Here is a 16,608-nt window from a genome sequence, read left to right as displayed (position 1 = left end):
TGACCATTTGACCATATAATAATGAGAAATGGCATATGTCCATGAGAAAATTTATACATTTTCGAAGAAAAATCAAATAACTGATTTGAAATATGTAACTACAAAACAATAGATGAAGCTAAAAGTTTTTGGTTACATGGAGGGCTTAGCCCGAATGAAGCTCAAAGTTTGAACATGATACTTCATTTTCAGTTAGTTATAGAAATTGGATTTTTTTTTAGATGGCCACCTTTTACAAAAACTCATCATGTGGGGCGTTTTTTTATGATTGAAGCGCCTAGAAGCAAGAGTTTTCGTAGTCAATAATTATATATATCATCATTATATCGACTAAAGACTCCACAAGTGATGAATTCTCCTGTCACGTCAGACTCCTGAAACGAGACACCACTATTATAAGAAAAGCTCCTCATGTGAGGAGTTCTACCAAGGCCCCGTTTGGAAACACAGCTTAATTAAGCGCTTATGGTCATAAGCACTTATAACATAAGCGCTTATACATAAGCTATTTTAAAAAATTTATTGAAATAAATAAAAAATAAGCAATATATAAGCATAAGCTCTTTTTCATAAGCTATCCTGAGTAGCTTATGAAAATAAGCCCAAAACAGCTTATGGTAGGCCATAAGCTGTTTGCATAAGCTCTCCCAAACACTGACATAAACGCTTATGCTATCAGATAAACTCAAATAAGCTCTTCCAAACGGGACCCAAATCAGTCTCCTCATACAAGAAGTCTCTTTTTTAAACGCGTGAAACGAGATCAACTACTTCTCACAACCACAAAACAAAAAATAAATCTACACATAAATCCGGTTGAAAACATGTAATTGTAGTTGTTTTTCCATTAAAAGCACTTCAAAATTACAAGTACAACATAAAATCATTAAAACATAACATCATTACAACATAAAATCAATTGTAAATCCGTTGTAATGATTTTATGGATCGAAACTACCATTTGAATTAAATTTGACGAATGGATCCAACGAAGGTGACCAGTTAAAGAGAAAATACGTCAAGCATATTCCAACGACCACGGTTAACGACCTAAATCAAACACAGTAGCTTCTTTTTCTTCTCATCCCATTTTACTTTTTTTATTTTAAATTATAAATAAGTGATTTTATTAATACGTGCGAAAATATGAATAATTTTTTTGCCAAAAAAATATGAGTAAATTAAAATTTGGGATATTACTAAAAGAATATGGTGACATTCTTTTCATACTTTTTGCGCTTGTTAATGAAACAGTTTTTAATTTCAACATAAAAATTTTAAAATCAGATTTTTAGTACTATCCCAAATTAAAATTAGGTGACCTGATTTCAGACATTTAAAAAAGAGACTCCTCGTATGGAGAGACTGATTTGACAGAAAAACTCCTCACATGAGGAGTTTTTCTCATAATAGTGGTGTCTCGTTTCATGAGTTTAACATGACAGGAAGACTTCTCACTTAAGGAGTCTTTAGTCGACATAAGGATGATGTAATTATTCACTGCAAAAAATCTTTCTTCTAAGCGTCTTTGTCATAGAAAAAAGTCCCCCATGAGGAGTTTTTGCAAAAGGTGACCACCTAGGCATCCTTCATGGCCAAAACTACCATAGATGTAAATATTTATCAAAATATAATATTTTGGTAAATATTTATGTTTTTACAATATTTAAAACAACAATTCTAGAAATTGAGTTATTATCTTTTCGATGTACCAAAAAAAGTAAAAATTGAGTTATTATTTTTCATTCTTGGACTCTGCAAGTTGTTGGACGTACCCGAATCACAAAAAATAAAAACATAATAACTTTAGTTGTTCAAACACAAATATGCTTCTTTCTGATGTACTAACAAAAAAAAACACATTCATGCTCATAATCCACTCAATATAAGATTCCCACCGATCTATATGGTTTCAAATTGATCTTTGATAAAAAATCACTGAGCTATATAAAGTCATTGATTTGACTCTTACTCATAAAATTAAATTTTTGGAATAATTGGTCGTTTGATAAATACTCTTTTTAAAAGAGTTGTTGTCAAGCGTTTATCAATTAAATATAATTTTATTGTTAATAAAAAACATTGCCATGAGTTAATCAATTTCAGTATTGTGAATGCATGTGATCCCCTCAAAACTCAACTTAAGTCCAATAAGCACTCATGCTTATGGGCTTGGAGGTCTAATATCCTCCCTAGACCTGGTACGAGCCCGTTAGACACAAACCTTTCTTAGAGACCTCTTATTAGACCGAGAGAAGCCCATCAACCCAAAGGTCCTATCAATCAGAGACTGAAGACAACACAATCGCCTGCATGGACATACACAGTTATCCCCAAGCCGTTTGAACTTCACTAGTTAAGAGGTCCACAATAAAGCTTGACAACGCATTAGTGAGGACCTTCAGACTCCAGTAATTGATTATCACTAATGGACAACTAGTGGTGGCGGCGGCGACTGTTACCCATCCGGAGGCCACTATGGCCATAAGCTCAGCAACCCAAGGACAAACCAGGGGTGTCTATAAGAGAAGCCTCAAAGTAGAAAGAAAACTAACTCATACATTTCACTTAGATCCTAATCGATCTTAACCCCGGTTCACTAAACAAACAGAATGACTAGTTGTTTAAACGAAATGCTCATAATCCACTCAATATAATGACTTCTAACAAAATGTCTCATTAGCATAATAGCATTTGAGATTTTTCATTTTCCATTGGTGATGACTAATTTGCTTCCCTTGAGCTACCTGTTTATGATTTAATTAAAAAAAGGAAATAATTAAATAGGAATGGACTACCATCAAATTTCTAATCAAAAAAGTCGAATTGAAAAATTGTCAAAGATTTATTTTCTTTTTAAACTGGATTAGGAATATAATAAAATTTAACTGTAGGATGGTCCAATGTGTTGGCACCTCATGTTCTTCTATATATGACTAAAAGTTGATAGATCCTGTAAGAACTTTAAACATGCTTTGAAAATTTGTCTTACGAATCCATGAACTGAACAAATGGTTCCGAGCCCACTATCTTTTGTGGCCCAAATTTACGATGATTTAAAAGATCCGGAATATCTTCAGAAAATGAAGAAGTTCCTTTTTTTTTTCCAATCTCAATGTGATTGGTGGTGGGTTCGTAGAAATAACATACTATATGAAAAAATTGCTATATTCCATATGATCTTCCAAATTTGGAGGATATAATCGATTACATGTGTAAAAGTTCACATGATCACTATTAGTAATAAGTAGTAGTACAAGGACTATATTGTAATACTATAGAAGTTTATTGTAAGCTGGCATGAGCTGGCATGTTAGTTACTGATTAGTTCAGAGTTTGTTAGGTTGTTAGATAATTAGTTAGTAGCTAATCTAGCTATAAATAGCTATCAACAGTGTTGTATCTTCATTTAGTTGAAATCTCAATATATCAAAGTTTCTTCTTCTTCAATCTCTCTCGATCTCTCTCAAGAGTTTTCACATTCTTTGATGGTATCAGTGCCCTAGATTGGGCTCTGCCATCACCAGCTTCCGCAGAAATGGTGCGAAACGCACAAATCAACAACAACAATGGAAATCAGCAAGCGCATGTGGTTCAGGATCCAGCGCAAAATCCGATTTCGCCGTATTACATTCATTCCGGTGAAAATCCGTCGGCTACAATGGTATCTCCACTCCTCAATGGAAGGAACTACAGTGTCTGGGCTCGATCGATGAAGCGAGCACTTGTGGCGAAGAACAAGTTCAAGTTTATCAATGGCGAAATTCCAGTTGCAGTACCTGGTGATGCCAACTACGATGCTTGGGATCGCTGCAACAGCTTGATCCATTCATGGATACTCAATTCGGTAACTTCTACAATTGTAATAGCATAGTTTTTGTTGAAAATGCTTGTGATGCTTGGAAGGATCTTCGTGATCGATTTTCTTAGGGAGATTTAGTGAGAATTGCTGAACTGCAAAATGAAATCAGTAGCTTAAAGCAAAATTCTATGTCAGTAAATGATTATTACACTGAAATCAAAACTCTTTGGGAAGAATTGGAGCACTATCGACCAATACCTCAATGTAGATGTACTGTTCCCTGTAGATGTGAAGCCATAGAGCAAGTAAAATTGTTTAGGGAGCAAGATAATGCTATCAAATTTCTTTTGGGACTGAATGAGAATTTTGGAGTTATTAACTCTCAGATTTTGATGTCTAATCCTCTGCCATCCATAGCAAAAGTTGTTTCTTTAGCTATGCAACATGAAAGACAGTCAGATCTTGAAGAGAGTGATGAGTCAAAGGCTATAGTGAATGTTGCAGAAGGAAGAAAGTCATATGGCAGGGGAAAAATGCCTAATTCTAATAATAATTCTAGCTATTCTGGATACAAGAGTGCAGGAAAATTTTGTACCTATTGCAAGAAGCCTGGTCATATTATTGACATCTGCTATAAACTGCATGGTTATCCCAACACTTCCAATACTAAATTTGCTTCTAATTCCACTACTCATGTAAACAATGTCAGTGGAGGTAGTGGAGGTTATGATACAGAAGATGATCAAGGAGATGAGTCAATTCAAATAAAAGAGAGTGAAGAACCATTCACAGCTGATCAGTACAAAAGAATAATGTCTATGATTCAACAAGTTGCTGGTTCATCAAAGAAAGTTGCAGAAACAGGACAAGTTGCAGTTAATCATGTGATCAGAACTACTAATCATAATTCAGGAACCACAGGGCAAGGTAAGCATTTTGCTCTCTCTTGTTCACAAAAGTATGATAGTAGAGATTGGGTAATTGACTAAGGAGCTAGTGACCACATTTGTTTTAACAAGTTGTGTTTTGAGACTCTAGCTGAAGTAAAGCCTATAAGTGTTAGTTTGCCAAATGGAACAATCATAGATACTTGTTATGTAGGAACAGTTAGACTTACAAGTCTAATATTGTTAACTCATGTCCTATTTGTTCCTGAGTTTAGCTACAATTTAGTTTCAGTACATAAATTGGCAAAGAGAAATCATTGTGACATCATTTTTGGTGAATTCACTTGTGATATTCAGGAGGTACATTCCCAGAAGAGGATTGGTTTGGGTAGCTTGAAGGAAGACAAGTTATACCATTTAGTAGTTACAAGTCCTTCTAGTGTATGTTTTAGTGTTCAGCATTTTGTTTCTGAAATAAGCAGTTCCACTCAGGTTATTCCACCTGGAGCTTTGTGGCATTTTAGGTTGGGACATTTGTCTCATGATAGGATTCAAGCTTTGAATAAATTCCATAGTTCAGTAAATATTAGTAGCTTACTAGTATGTGATATCTGCCATCTGGCCAAGCAGAAGAGGAAAATGTTCCCTGGCAGTGTACATAATTCCAAGAATTGCTTTGACCTTGTGCACATGGACATTTGGGGGCCACTTGCTATTCCCTCAGTACATAATCACAAATATTTCCTTACTGTTTTGGATGATCACAGTAGATTTGTTTGGATAGTCTTGCTTAATAATAAAGGACAAGTTCAGCATCAGGTTCAGTCATTTGTGGCCATGGTACAGACTCGGTTTGGACACACTGTTAAAGCTATTAGAACTGACAATGGGCCTGAGTTCATCATGCCATCTTTCTATTCTGCAAAGGGTATTCTACATCAGAGAAGTTGTGTTCATACACCTCAGCAGAATGGGAGGGTAGAAAGGAAGCATTAGCACATTCTGAACATAGCCAGAGAATTGCTTTTTCAGTCTAAATTGCCCAAGAAAATGTGGAGCTATGCTGTGTTACATGCAGTCTTCCTTATGAACAGGATACCAAGCAAGCTGTTAAATGATAGGTCACCTTATCATTTACTTTATCAAGAGAAAGCAGATTTAGAAAGTTTAAAAGTGTTTGGATCACTATGTTTTGCTAGTACAATATCCTCTCAAAGATCTAAACTAGAACAAAGAGCCAGGAAGTGTGTTTTCATGGGATTTAAGCAAGGTGTAAAGGGATTTGTTTTGCTAGACATGTCTACTCATGAGATCATAATTTTCAGAGATGTGGTGTTTCATGAACACATTTTACCTTATAAGAGTTCTACACTGCCTACTTGGGAGTGTTTAGATTTGCAAGCACAAGGCAAGAAATCTGGAGATAATGAGAAGTCAGAAGTGCCACAATCTATACTTGAAGGTCAGCAGCTGCCGAATGAAGAAGATTCTTCTGTTGTTCCAGAAGTGATTACTGATAATTCTCAGGCAGAAAGGTTGACTTTATCTCCTCAGACTGAGAATTTGAACTTGCAACATTCCATAGATCTTGATGCTACATAGACAGAGAAAGAAGGGGAAGTTCCAAGTTTGAGAAGATCAAGTAGACAAGTAAAGAGGACAGCTTTTCTACAAAATATCCAATATAGTTCATTGCCTTCCAGAACTAGTACAGAACATAGCATCACACAGTACTATTCTCATGATAAACTCTCATCTCCACATCAATCCTATGTGCTTAGTATCTCATCAGATAAAGAGCCTACTACTTTTGAAGAAGCTAATAAGCATTCCCACTGGAAAGAGGCTATGAAGGCAGAGATATTGGCTCTAGAGAGAAATGGAACCTGGAAATTGGTAGACCTACCAAATGGTGTAAAACCTATAGGGAATAAATGGGTTTACAGGATTAAGAGGAATGCAGATGGCACTCTAGCTAGATACAAAGCTAGGTTGGTAGCAAAGGGATATCATCAAGTTGAAAGACTGGATTATTTTGACACTTTTTCTCCAGTTGTCAAACTCACCACTGTCAAAGTAATACTGGCCTTAGCAGTAGCACAGAACTGGCATTTGCATCAGCTGGATGTAGACAATGCATTTCTTCATGGAACTTTAGATGAAGATGTGTACATGCAAGTCCCGGCAGGAGTTTTGACAGAGAAGCCTAATCAAGTATGCAAGTTGCAAAAGTCACTTTATGGACTTAAGCAGGCTAGCAGGAAATGGTACGAAAAACTTTCTGCTCATCTTATACATCTTGGATACACACAAACTGCTTCAGATTACTCTTTATTTGTTAAATTTCAAGGAGCCATGTTCACAGGATTGCTTGTTTATGTGGATGATGTTATTCTGGTTGGTAATAGTCTCTTAGAGTTTCAAATGGTTAAGGATTCTCTACATTCAGCATTTGGCATTAAAGATCTAGGTGTTTTGAAAAAATTTCTTGGCCTAGAAGTAGCTCATTCTACCTCTGGGATCTCATTGTGTCAAAGGAAATACTGTTTGGATTTGCTTCAAGAAACTGGAACTCTTGGTAGTAAGTCAGTTTCCACTCCATTGGATCCAGCTCTCAAGTTAACACTTGATCAAGGAAAACCTTGTGAAGATGTCATGGGATATCGCAGATTGGTAGGAAGATTGTTGTATTTGACACACACTAGACCAGATATTTCTTTTTCAACACAGCAGCTGAGCCAGTTCGTGAGCCAACCTACTGATATACATTACACAGCAGCACTTAGAGTTTTAAAGTACTTGAAAGCATCTCCAGGACTTGGTTTGTTCTTTCCCATGAACACTCCACTCACTTTACAAGGCTATTCAGATGCAGATTGGGCAGGTTGCTTGGATACGAGAAGGTCAATATCAGGCTACTGTTTTTATCTTGGTAATTCACTCATATCTTGGAAAGCAAAGAAGCAGGTCACAGTATCCAGGTCTTCTAGTGAAGCAGAATATAGAGCTCTTGCCTATGCCACTTGTGAACTACAATGGCTACTTTACTTGTTGAAAGACTTGAGAATTTCTTGTCTTAAAACACCTGTTTTGTTTTGTGATAACCAAAGTGCTTTGCATATTGCTGCCAATCCAGTGTTTTATGAAAGGACTAAACACTTGGAAATTGACTGCCATGTTGTTCGAGAGAAGTTGCAAGCTGGAGTTGTCAAGCTATTGCCTATTCCAACAGCCTTGCAAGTTGCAGATATCTTCACTAAAGCTTTGCAGCCTCGGATCTTTCAGGGATTTCTGGCTAAACTTGCAATGATCAATATCTTTCCACCTTCAGCTTGTGGGAGGGTGTAAAAGTTCACAAGATCACTATTAGTAATAAGTAGTAGTACAAGGACTATATTGTAATACTATAGAAGTTTATTGTAAGCTGGCATGATCTGGCATGTTAGTTACTAATTAGTTCAGAGTTTGTTAGGTTGTTAGATAATTAGTTAGTAGCTAATCTAGCTTTAAATATCTATCAACAGTGTTGTATCTTCATTTAGTTGAAATCTCAATATATCAAAGTTTCTTCTTCTTCAATCTCTCTCGATCTCTCTTAAGAGTTTTCACATTCTTTGAACATGTAATTCGTTCAAGCAGTAAACACTTAATTTTCTTAAATTAATTTTTTGGTGTAAGTTTTATGTATGAATTAACAATAGACCCCACTAAAAAAGCTAATCTTTGGGGATGAACATGAATGTTATGGCTCTATGAAAATTGATTTGATATTGTAGAGGATACCATTTGTGGTCAAACCCAAAAAATAAATAAAAATTGGAGGATATAGGTTGGCCTATCCTTGTCGACAATTATATTCTTTGCTTTATGTTTATCCACTTTCTCAAAATACTAAGTTTCTTTCTCATAGATAATCCCTCATACTCTTTTAAATTATTCCGAGGCTTTAGTTACGGCCTTGTCGAAAACAACATTGCACATTGGTCACCGAATGAGACTTTGTGATCATCACCCTTTCTTCAAAGAAACTCGACCAAGGTTTCTTCAACCTTAGGGTAAACCTCCTGCACCTCATTATGGTATTCCTCCACCGCCAGTTTGGTCATATTCTTATGTTGGTCGACTTAGCCATGTTGACCATCATAGTATATATGTTGTGGCTTGGTATAGTTAGCATTAACTTGCCTTCGGGTAGAGTCAATCTTCATCGCCATTTTTCATTTCTCTCCTTGAATTTGAGCCTACCTTCTTTCATTGTGTTTTGATATAAATTCCTGAAACGAAAACAATTGTTAGTCCACTGCCATACTATTATGAAACTTACAAATACTATCGACCATTCGTTTGATCAAAAGACGTACCATGTAATCACTAAGGACTTTGATTTGACCATCTTTAACAACACATCATAAATGTACTCACTTTTAGTTATAAGTTTTTACTGAAACCTTAGTATTTCTAATTTGATAATTATTCTTCTTCTCATAAGGATTTAAATATTGCGATACATGGAGGTTCTAGATCGAGTTCCGTGACATTTCCTTCACTCTCGTCGAAATTCTTCATGTTCTTCATAAAGAATTGAGTCATTTCAACCCTACTTAAGAGTTTCGATGTTGTCTAAATGACCCATGGGAAAATTTGGGTTAAATAACTCATCGTCCAATCACATTGAAAATAAGTGAGTTAGAGTTTCTATATTTTATTTTTTAGTTTATTTATAAAAAATCATATTGGTCCTTTGAGTTGTGGGTTAGTAACCCACATGGGTCATTTAGACAAAAAAAAAATTTATTTAGGCCATTTATCAAACTTTTGATCTTAAAATTTTCAAGCGTTTTTCCTTAGGGGAAATTGCATCCACCTCTCTTGAGATTTAATATTATTGCATTGGTCTCCCTTTAGTTTGTACGTAAATTGCATTGACCTCGATCCCCAGATTCAATATCATCTTGAATAATAGAGGGGCGTTGAGTTATACTGATAAATCTTAGGGGAGGTTACTGCAATAATGATAAACCCCAAGGGAGCTTATTGTAATGTTCCCAATAAAATAAGAGTAGTATCTTGTTAAATAATAGAGGAGAGGTTAATACAATAATGATAAACCTCAAGGGAGGTCATTATTTTTCTGGTAATGAACACTCAAGAAGGGTATAGGCCTCAAACCCTAGCAGAGTAAGAGTGAGGTAATAGCCTAATTCTTTTAGATAGATGCCAAAAAAGTCCCTTTACATTGGTCATAAAGTCCCATTTTATTGTGGTTACACGGAGCCTTAATTCTATCACTTAACGGGGCAAGTTCGGCCTTAATACACTCGGCTCAACTCCCTCCCACGTGCCAATCGCCCTCGGTGTTTGCCCTAGGGTACCTCTAATTTTTCTTAGTCTTTCCCTCGCTCTTAATGGGTTTCACTCTTCTTAGTAATAAAAATAATTAAAGCACATGGTAGGTGGACTTGTACATTCTCCACACTTCAAGCCAAAATGAGCAAATCTCAAACAGGTTCTTCTGTGCCGTGTTAGAAATAATAATATAAACCAAAATGACTGCAAATATGAACACTGAAAACAAAACCATGTATTTGCGCAAGGTAATTAGAGTTTATTATAATTCTTTTCATTCACAGACAGGAACTTTGACAAACACTGATAATTTATAACTGAGGATAAATATGTTTTGGGATCTTATGATAAGCTTAGTAGTAAAAGGTGAAACCAAAAGGAAAAGAAAGAGTGAAAATGAAGAGAAATGATTCAGCACTCAATAATATTCTCCTCACTTCTTTTTCTTCTTCTGCTCCTCTGACTCAAGAAGTTCCTCCAACACCTTATCATCCAAACACTCGAACTCAAAAACATGCCTCTGAGGTGCACCAGGAGAACTTCCACTTGCCATGGCATGAGAAGAGGAAGAAGATGATGCTAAGTGAGGTGGATATGGTGGTGAGCCCCTTATTTTTGAATAGTACTCACTTGGGAAATTGAGGATTGCAAGATGGCCCCTTAAGTTAAAAGCTGCACGATCATAAGCTCTAGCTGCTTCTTCAGCCGTGTCAAACGTCCCGAGCCAGAGCCTTGTCCCTTGCTTCGAGGGATCTCTTATCTCCGCCGCGTACTTTCCCCACGGCCGTCGCCGGACACCTCGGTAACGTACTTCCTCCCTTGCCTTCTCCTGATCCTTGCCATGCTTCCCCTTGTGGTGGTCCTCCATGGTTAAATTTTCTTGTGTGTGCTAATAATATTATTTTTTTCTCAATTTTTAAGCTACCCTCTTGCCTCTTGATTTTGTACGGTGATGTTTGTGTTTGCCTATACATGCTTATATAGGTAGTCTCTGCTTGAAAATGTGTCAAATCTGAGTAAAATAGTGACCAAGGTTTGTTCTCTATCTCAATCTAGGAACGTATACATTGACCAAGATTTGTTTTTCAGAAGGATCTCCATTAATAGTAGTGTAATAATTCGATTCTTCGACTATTTCTATGTTTTGCCATGAATTTGGAGAAAATATATCGGGGGAAAGTGTAAATAATCTTTATCTCATAATGCAACTTGGCACAATCTTATTTCATACATAATATTCCAATATATATGAGCCGGAATCTCAGCTTTTCTGATACTGTATGCATAGTTCAACCCATTAGCAATGGATGAAAATCGTATGTTCCTTAAAACTGGTTCACCTATTAGCTTTGGGTGATTTTAATCCCACAATTGATCGTTGTTGGGGTTGATTGCAATGTAAGTCTCACATTGCTAAGTTGATGAAGGAAAAAAATGAGGAGTCAAGAAAAGCTATTGGAGAAGTCTCACATTAGATTAGTGAGGGGCGGGAGAGTCCAATGTTATATATATGGATCTCAGGCTTTTTGTTTCAACACACCAAAACACCAAAGCAATAGTACCTGAAAACACTTTAAGTTTATATTTGTGTTTTCTTTTTCTCTTATGCTCTTATTTTAGAGTATTGTGGGATGTAGTTCAAATATTCATTTTGGAGAGTGTGGATGTACTGAGGTCATGGAGTGGTTGAGAGTGAAGTCTATGTGTTGTAACAATTTTCACATAGCGTTTATTCTCTAATTGTCGGTTTTGACAACGGTCGTGGCTTTTGCTCCGGTTTTGGAGTTTCCACGTTCTAATCTTGGGTTGTTGATTGTGCACCTGCTTATTTTACTTCTCCAGCTCTGTTATTTCCTAACAATGGTATCAGAGCTTCCGGTTCGATGGATATCACTTTGTGTGGTATTGCGAAAGTGTTGAAGAAGTGTGACATTGTGAAGTGTTGTTTTGGAAGGCTTTGGCTAGGATTTAAGCGTGTCCGTTGTGACCAACCTCTCTTTCCTGGGAAGCAACCCGGTGCACAGTTTATAGTCGGTCTGCAGCTGCGATGATACTGTGATGGAGTAGTTGATACAATCATGATTACACAAGGCGTTCTGGGCATGAAATTGTCCAGGTGACACATGAGCATTGGTTGATATAGATGCAAGGTGTGTGGTGATAGGGTGCGGGCATTGGTTGGCGTTGATGCAAAGTACGTGTCGATGGCTGATAAACTTCTGGAGAAAGCAAACATGGAAGTTGCACCATAAATTTTCAGCAAGGTTTCGGCATGTGGAAATTTTTGAAATGGTTTAGTTCCAAGTAAAGAAAATTATTGTGATAGTTTAGTTCCAAGTGTATTGTACCCTTTATGGTGGAGTATGATAATTTAATTTGCGGTATATAGACAATGAAAATTATGTTTGTCAGTGAAGACAATGATTGTCGGTGTAGACAATGAAGACTGAAGACCATTACAATCAAGGTGAAAATTGTTGGGGTTAATTGCAATGTAAGTCCCACATTGCTACGTTAATGAAGGGGAAAAAAAATAAGGAGATCAAGGAAAGCTATTGGAGAAATCTCACATTGCTTTGATTAGTGAGGAGAGGGAGAGTCCAATGTCATATATATATATGGATCTCAGACTTTCAAATATTAACTTTGAAGAGTGTGAGTATACTGGGGTCATGAGGTGGTTGAGAGTGAAATCTATTGTTGATTGTGCTTGGGTCTTGTTGGGGAGAGTCACAGCGAGGACCCATGGGTCAAGGCTGAGGGGAGACACCGAGGAGATCTTGGACACCACATCTTAACCCAAAACCTTAAGGCAATAGATTTATGGGTCCATCTCCTTATAAACTCTCATGTTTACCCTGACTTCTCCGATGTGAGACTTGACTCTAACACTTAATTCCAACAATTACATGGTTTTATCCCTTCTATTTTTTGAGATGTTTAAGTCAAACCCCTTGTTAAATTACCATATAATTCAATTTGATATTTACCTTGCTCGTTAATTATAACAGTTAGGTTTTGAATTTTGTCTCAAGTTGAATATGAGTTTATTGTTCATACATGGAACATAAATTGAGGAGGTTCATTCCACTTACAGTTACAGGCGTGTAGAGTTTGTTGTTGGGGTATTGATTTAATACTTTTTAATGCCAAACCTACAAACTATATTTATGGAATAAATGCAAGGACAAAATTAGATAAAAAAAAAGGGAAAGGTCTTCAACAATAGTTGGTGTAAATATATTTTGATATTATTTCTATTTTAAAGCATAGCTTTCAAAAATCAAATCCTTTTGTTAGCCGACCATGGAGAAAGTAATATGTGAGTGTGTGATTTATGATGACGTGCATGCCATGTGTGCAACTTTCATTAAAAGTTATATGGTAATTTGATAAAGAGATTTGATTTGAGCATCTCGAAAGATATAGAGACTAAAATCATGGAATTGAAAGCAAGGGAACTAAAATAACCCAAAGCCAATTGTTGGGAACCAAAATCATGGAAAACGAAATATGTGTGTTTAAGCCTAAAGTTAATTTGCAGAAAAATTCTTTTTCTCTTCTTCGAAAAACGAAAAATTCTTTGTACATTAACAACTTTGTAAACTGGACTGGGCGAGACCCCATGGTCCCTCGCCCAGGATGCTCACACTTAAGCACGAGACAGACACAGGTCTTTTGGGCCTCGCACCCCGAGGCCCAACTGGCCCATCTAGGCAGATTAAAGGCGTATAGGCCCAACTCAGCTCCTATAAATAGAGGGGAAGTACCAATTGTAAGGGACTCTTAGCTTATTTGGCAATAACAACTGTTCCGGTATAGAACTAAAAAAGCAGGGCTAAGCAAATCAGAGAGCGAAGAGAGAAAGAGAGAAAGTCTGAAATTGTGTAAAGAGTTGGATCCCCCACTGCTTGGGTGGTGTCTAATATTTATAGATTGAGTTTCGGTCCGTCCGGACCATGGTTACCTGACTCATATTTACATTAGGCTGATAAGCCCAACTAATCAATAAGTCCATATCGGACCACAAGCCCACAAGACACCAAGTCTTAAAAGCTTTAAGACGAAGTGTGTCTTCTTTTCGAGCCCACAAGTAATAAACTCACCCAACACTACACAAAGACTAACAAGTAATTGACACGCCCAAAATGTGCAAAGGAAATAATGGGCACACAGGCTCCAAAATCAAAATTTAAAAGACATAAAAGCTAAGTAGTCATTCCTTTGTCATTTCAACTTTTGTTGTTACTTCTTGATCTTTGTGTAGCGTGTGCAAGTTGACCCAAATCGTCTCTTCGCATCAATCACAGCCTCACTGTCATTATCATGATTAATTTTCTCTTCCCCTAAACCATGATCACAACCTGCTCTCATAATACCACAAGTAATAATGCACAATAATTTGAAACTTGAACAAAATAAAAGTTAAAGACTTAAATGTAAATCAATAGACTTAATTGCACTTTTTAAACATTAGGGATCCAAATCGCACATACATGATACATCAGGGACGAAAAATGCAATTAAGCCAAATCAATAATATGGAACACACTTACTTCACATCGCTTGCACATTTATCTATGCTCAGTGTAGTGTATCCTTTGTAAGATGAACTTTATCATAAAAAATGATATTGTTTAATATCGCCCAAAGGACGATATTGTTTAAGATCGCTCAACTAAAGAGTTCGAATACGACTATCATAGACCAATTAACACACTATTTCACGCAATCATCAAAACTGAAAAATATAGCCTTAGATATCAAAGCTCAAAAATATAACTTAATGAAAATTTTATTCACTAACCTTTTCATCAGAATCATCCCGCCATTCTTTACTGTATATAGTAAAATAACTGTGAAGCAAATCTCATAGATTTTGTAGAGTTTTATCTCAATCAACTACTTTGGAATCATAAGGCCTTTGTGTATATAACTTAGTCAAAATTTCTCATTTCTTGACTTAGTTATTCATGGAAATCAAAGTCACAATATTTGATTTCATTATATGCTCGCGTGGAGACTTGTGCTTAGTTTGGACAAGCTTAAATCTAATTTAAGGCTGTGCTTATGAATTCGTGGTCAATGCTCTAGTTTTAAGAGACTTACTCTTTCTCAATTGTCTGACATCGCCCAATTGATAGACCTTAGTTGATATGTTTTCCTCTATGGAAACAAATAAAATGTTACGCCCTTGAACATTTTTTAAAAGTTTATGCCTCGTTAAAAACTCTCCCGCCTGGGGTAGAGAAAAGAGTGCATACCTGTTGCTCCTTTCTTTTTCTGAACATAATGTTTTATGCTTTGACTGTTTTTGGTCAACTCATCACCTTGTTAGCATAAGATATGATATAATATAACACATTGACAATATCAAAGCTAGTTGTTCCCATTCATGACAATTTTCAATTTAATTGATGATTCTTTCTTACAACTGGCCAAATTGTAAAAAGAAAGAACAATTAAATTGAAGGGTAACTTTGCACATTACGTTAGCAAGTTTGCAAGCATTAATCTGCCATCTCTCTTATTCACTGAAGTTTCTCACTTCCCACTACTTGAGTAGTAATACGGTTTGAAGAACAAAATAATCACCTCCTCTATTTAAAACTGCAGCTTATCAATAATTCATCTGATTTACGGACAGCAATGAAGCAAATCAACTCTGCCATGAAGGGGCTGATAGGCGAATCAAACTGTGGTTTACGGCGACCAAATCGTGCAACCATGAAACTCTTTAGAAGGCGGAGACAGATCGGTACACACCAGCCATAGCGTTTCAAAGGTTAATTGCTTGTAAAAGCACATTGTCAAACATCTTTGGTGCAATGCTGAAATTTAATGCACTATCTCAACTCCGGATTTCAGGAGTTTCACTTCTCCGTGAAGGACTTGCCATGACAATTCTTATTCCACTTTCAAAAGTGACCGACGCAGATGTCATATCTTTGCGCCTTTGAGATTTTGGCAGGGCGGTCCAATTTGCGTCTAGCCAATGCGCTGCATCTCATGTTGTGATTGGAGCCTGCCAAGGTAATTTAAGGAAGCTCCTCCTTATCCTACTTTTCCTTCAAGTCTTTCCCTCATGGTTGCATTTTGTCATAGAAATATGAAACAAGTAACAATTGTAAGAAAACACAATAGTATATGAACATGGCAAGGGGACATTTGTCTTGTTCATGATTTCATTACAAAATAAGTCCACAATAAGGTGCATGTCCACGTCTTAAATAAGACATAGCAAATCAAAGGATCACCTATGGTCAATTAGCAAAAGATAAAAGCTTACCCCAGTTACATTTTCCAGCAGTTAAATCAATTTAGTATCAGCAACATCATGGTCTAGAGTGGCTTAAAGTAATAGCCACTAAACAATAGCAAAGATATACCTTTCTAAAATTCCCGGCTTTGTTAAGCAAACTTATATAAAGCATACTGCATTTTGAAAATCATGCATGATTCACATGCTTGTCATTTTACAGAAGTAGTGTAATTACAGTTCCAAAGAATTGCATGTTAAAGAGCCAAGTATATGCAATATGGATCCACGTAAGCATACATCCATCTAAACAA

General features: G+C 36.4%; 1 protein-coding gene across 1 annotated transcript; it reads right to left on the bottom strand.

The window, feature by feature from the left end:
• Window positions 1-10,326: 10,326 nt before the first annotated feature.
• Window positions 10,327-11,123, bottom strand: LOC130718562 (ethylene-responsive transcription factor ERF098-like). The gene has a single exon (XM_057569168.1). The coding sequence runs from the start codon at window positions 10,901-10,903 to the stop codon at window positions 10,469-10,471; it is 435 nt and encodes a 144-aa protein (XP_057425151.1). The 5' UTR covers window positions 10,904-11,123; the 3' UTR covers window positions 10,327-10,468.
• Between the last annotated feature and the right edge of the window lie 5,485 nt (window positions 11,124-16,608).

Source organism: Lotus japonicus, chromosome 5 (genome assembly GCF_012489685.1).
Source record: "Lotus japonicus ecotype B-129 chromosome 5, LjGifu_v1.2".
Taxonomy (NCBI): Eukaryota; Viridiplantae; Streptophyta; class Magnoliopsida; order Fabales; family Fabaceae; genus Lotus; species Lotus japonicus.
This window is presented reverse-complemented; position numbering and strand designations above follow the sequence as displayed.

Bases quoted from the DNA above. Each gene is read 5' to 3' on its own strand.
- LOC130718562 (XM_057569168.1), bottom strand. From the start codon at position 10,903: ATGGAGGACCACCACAAGGGGAAGCATGGCAAGGATCAGGAGAAGGCA.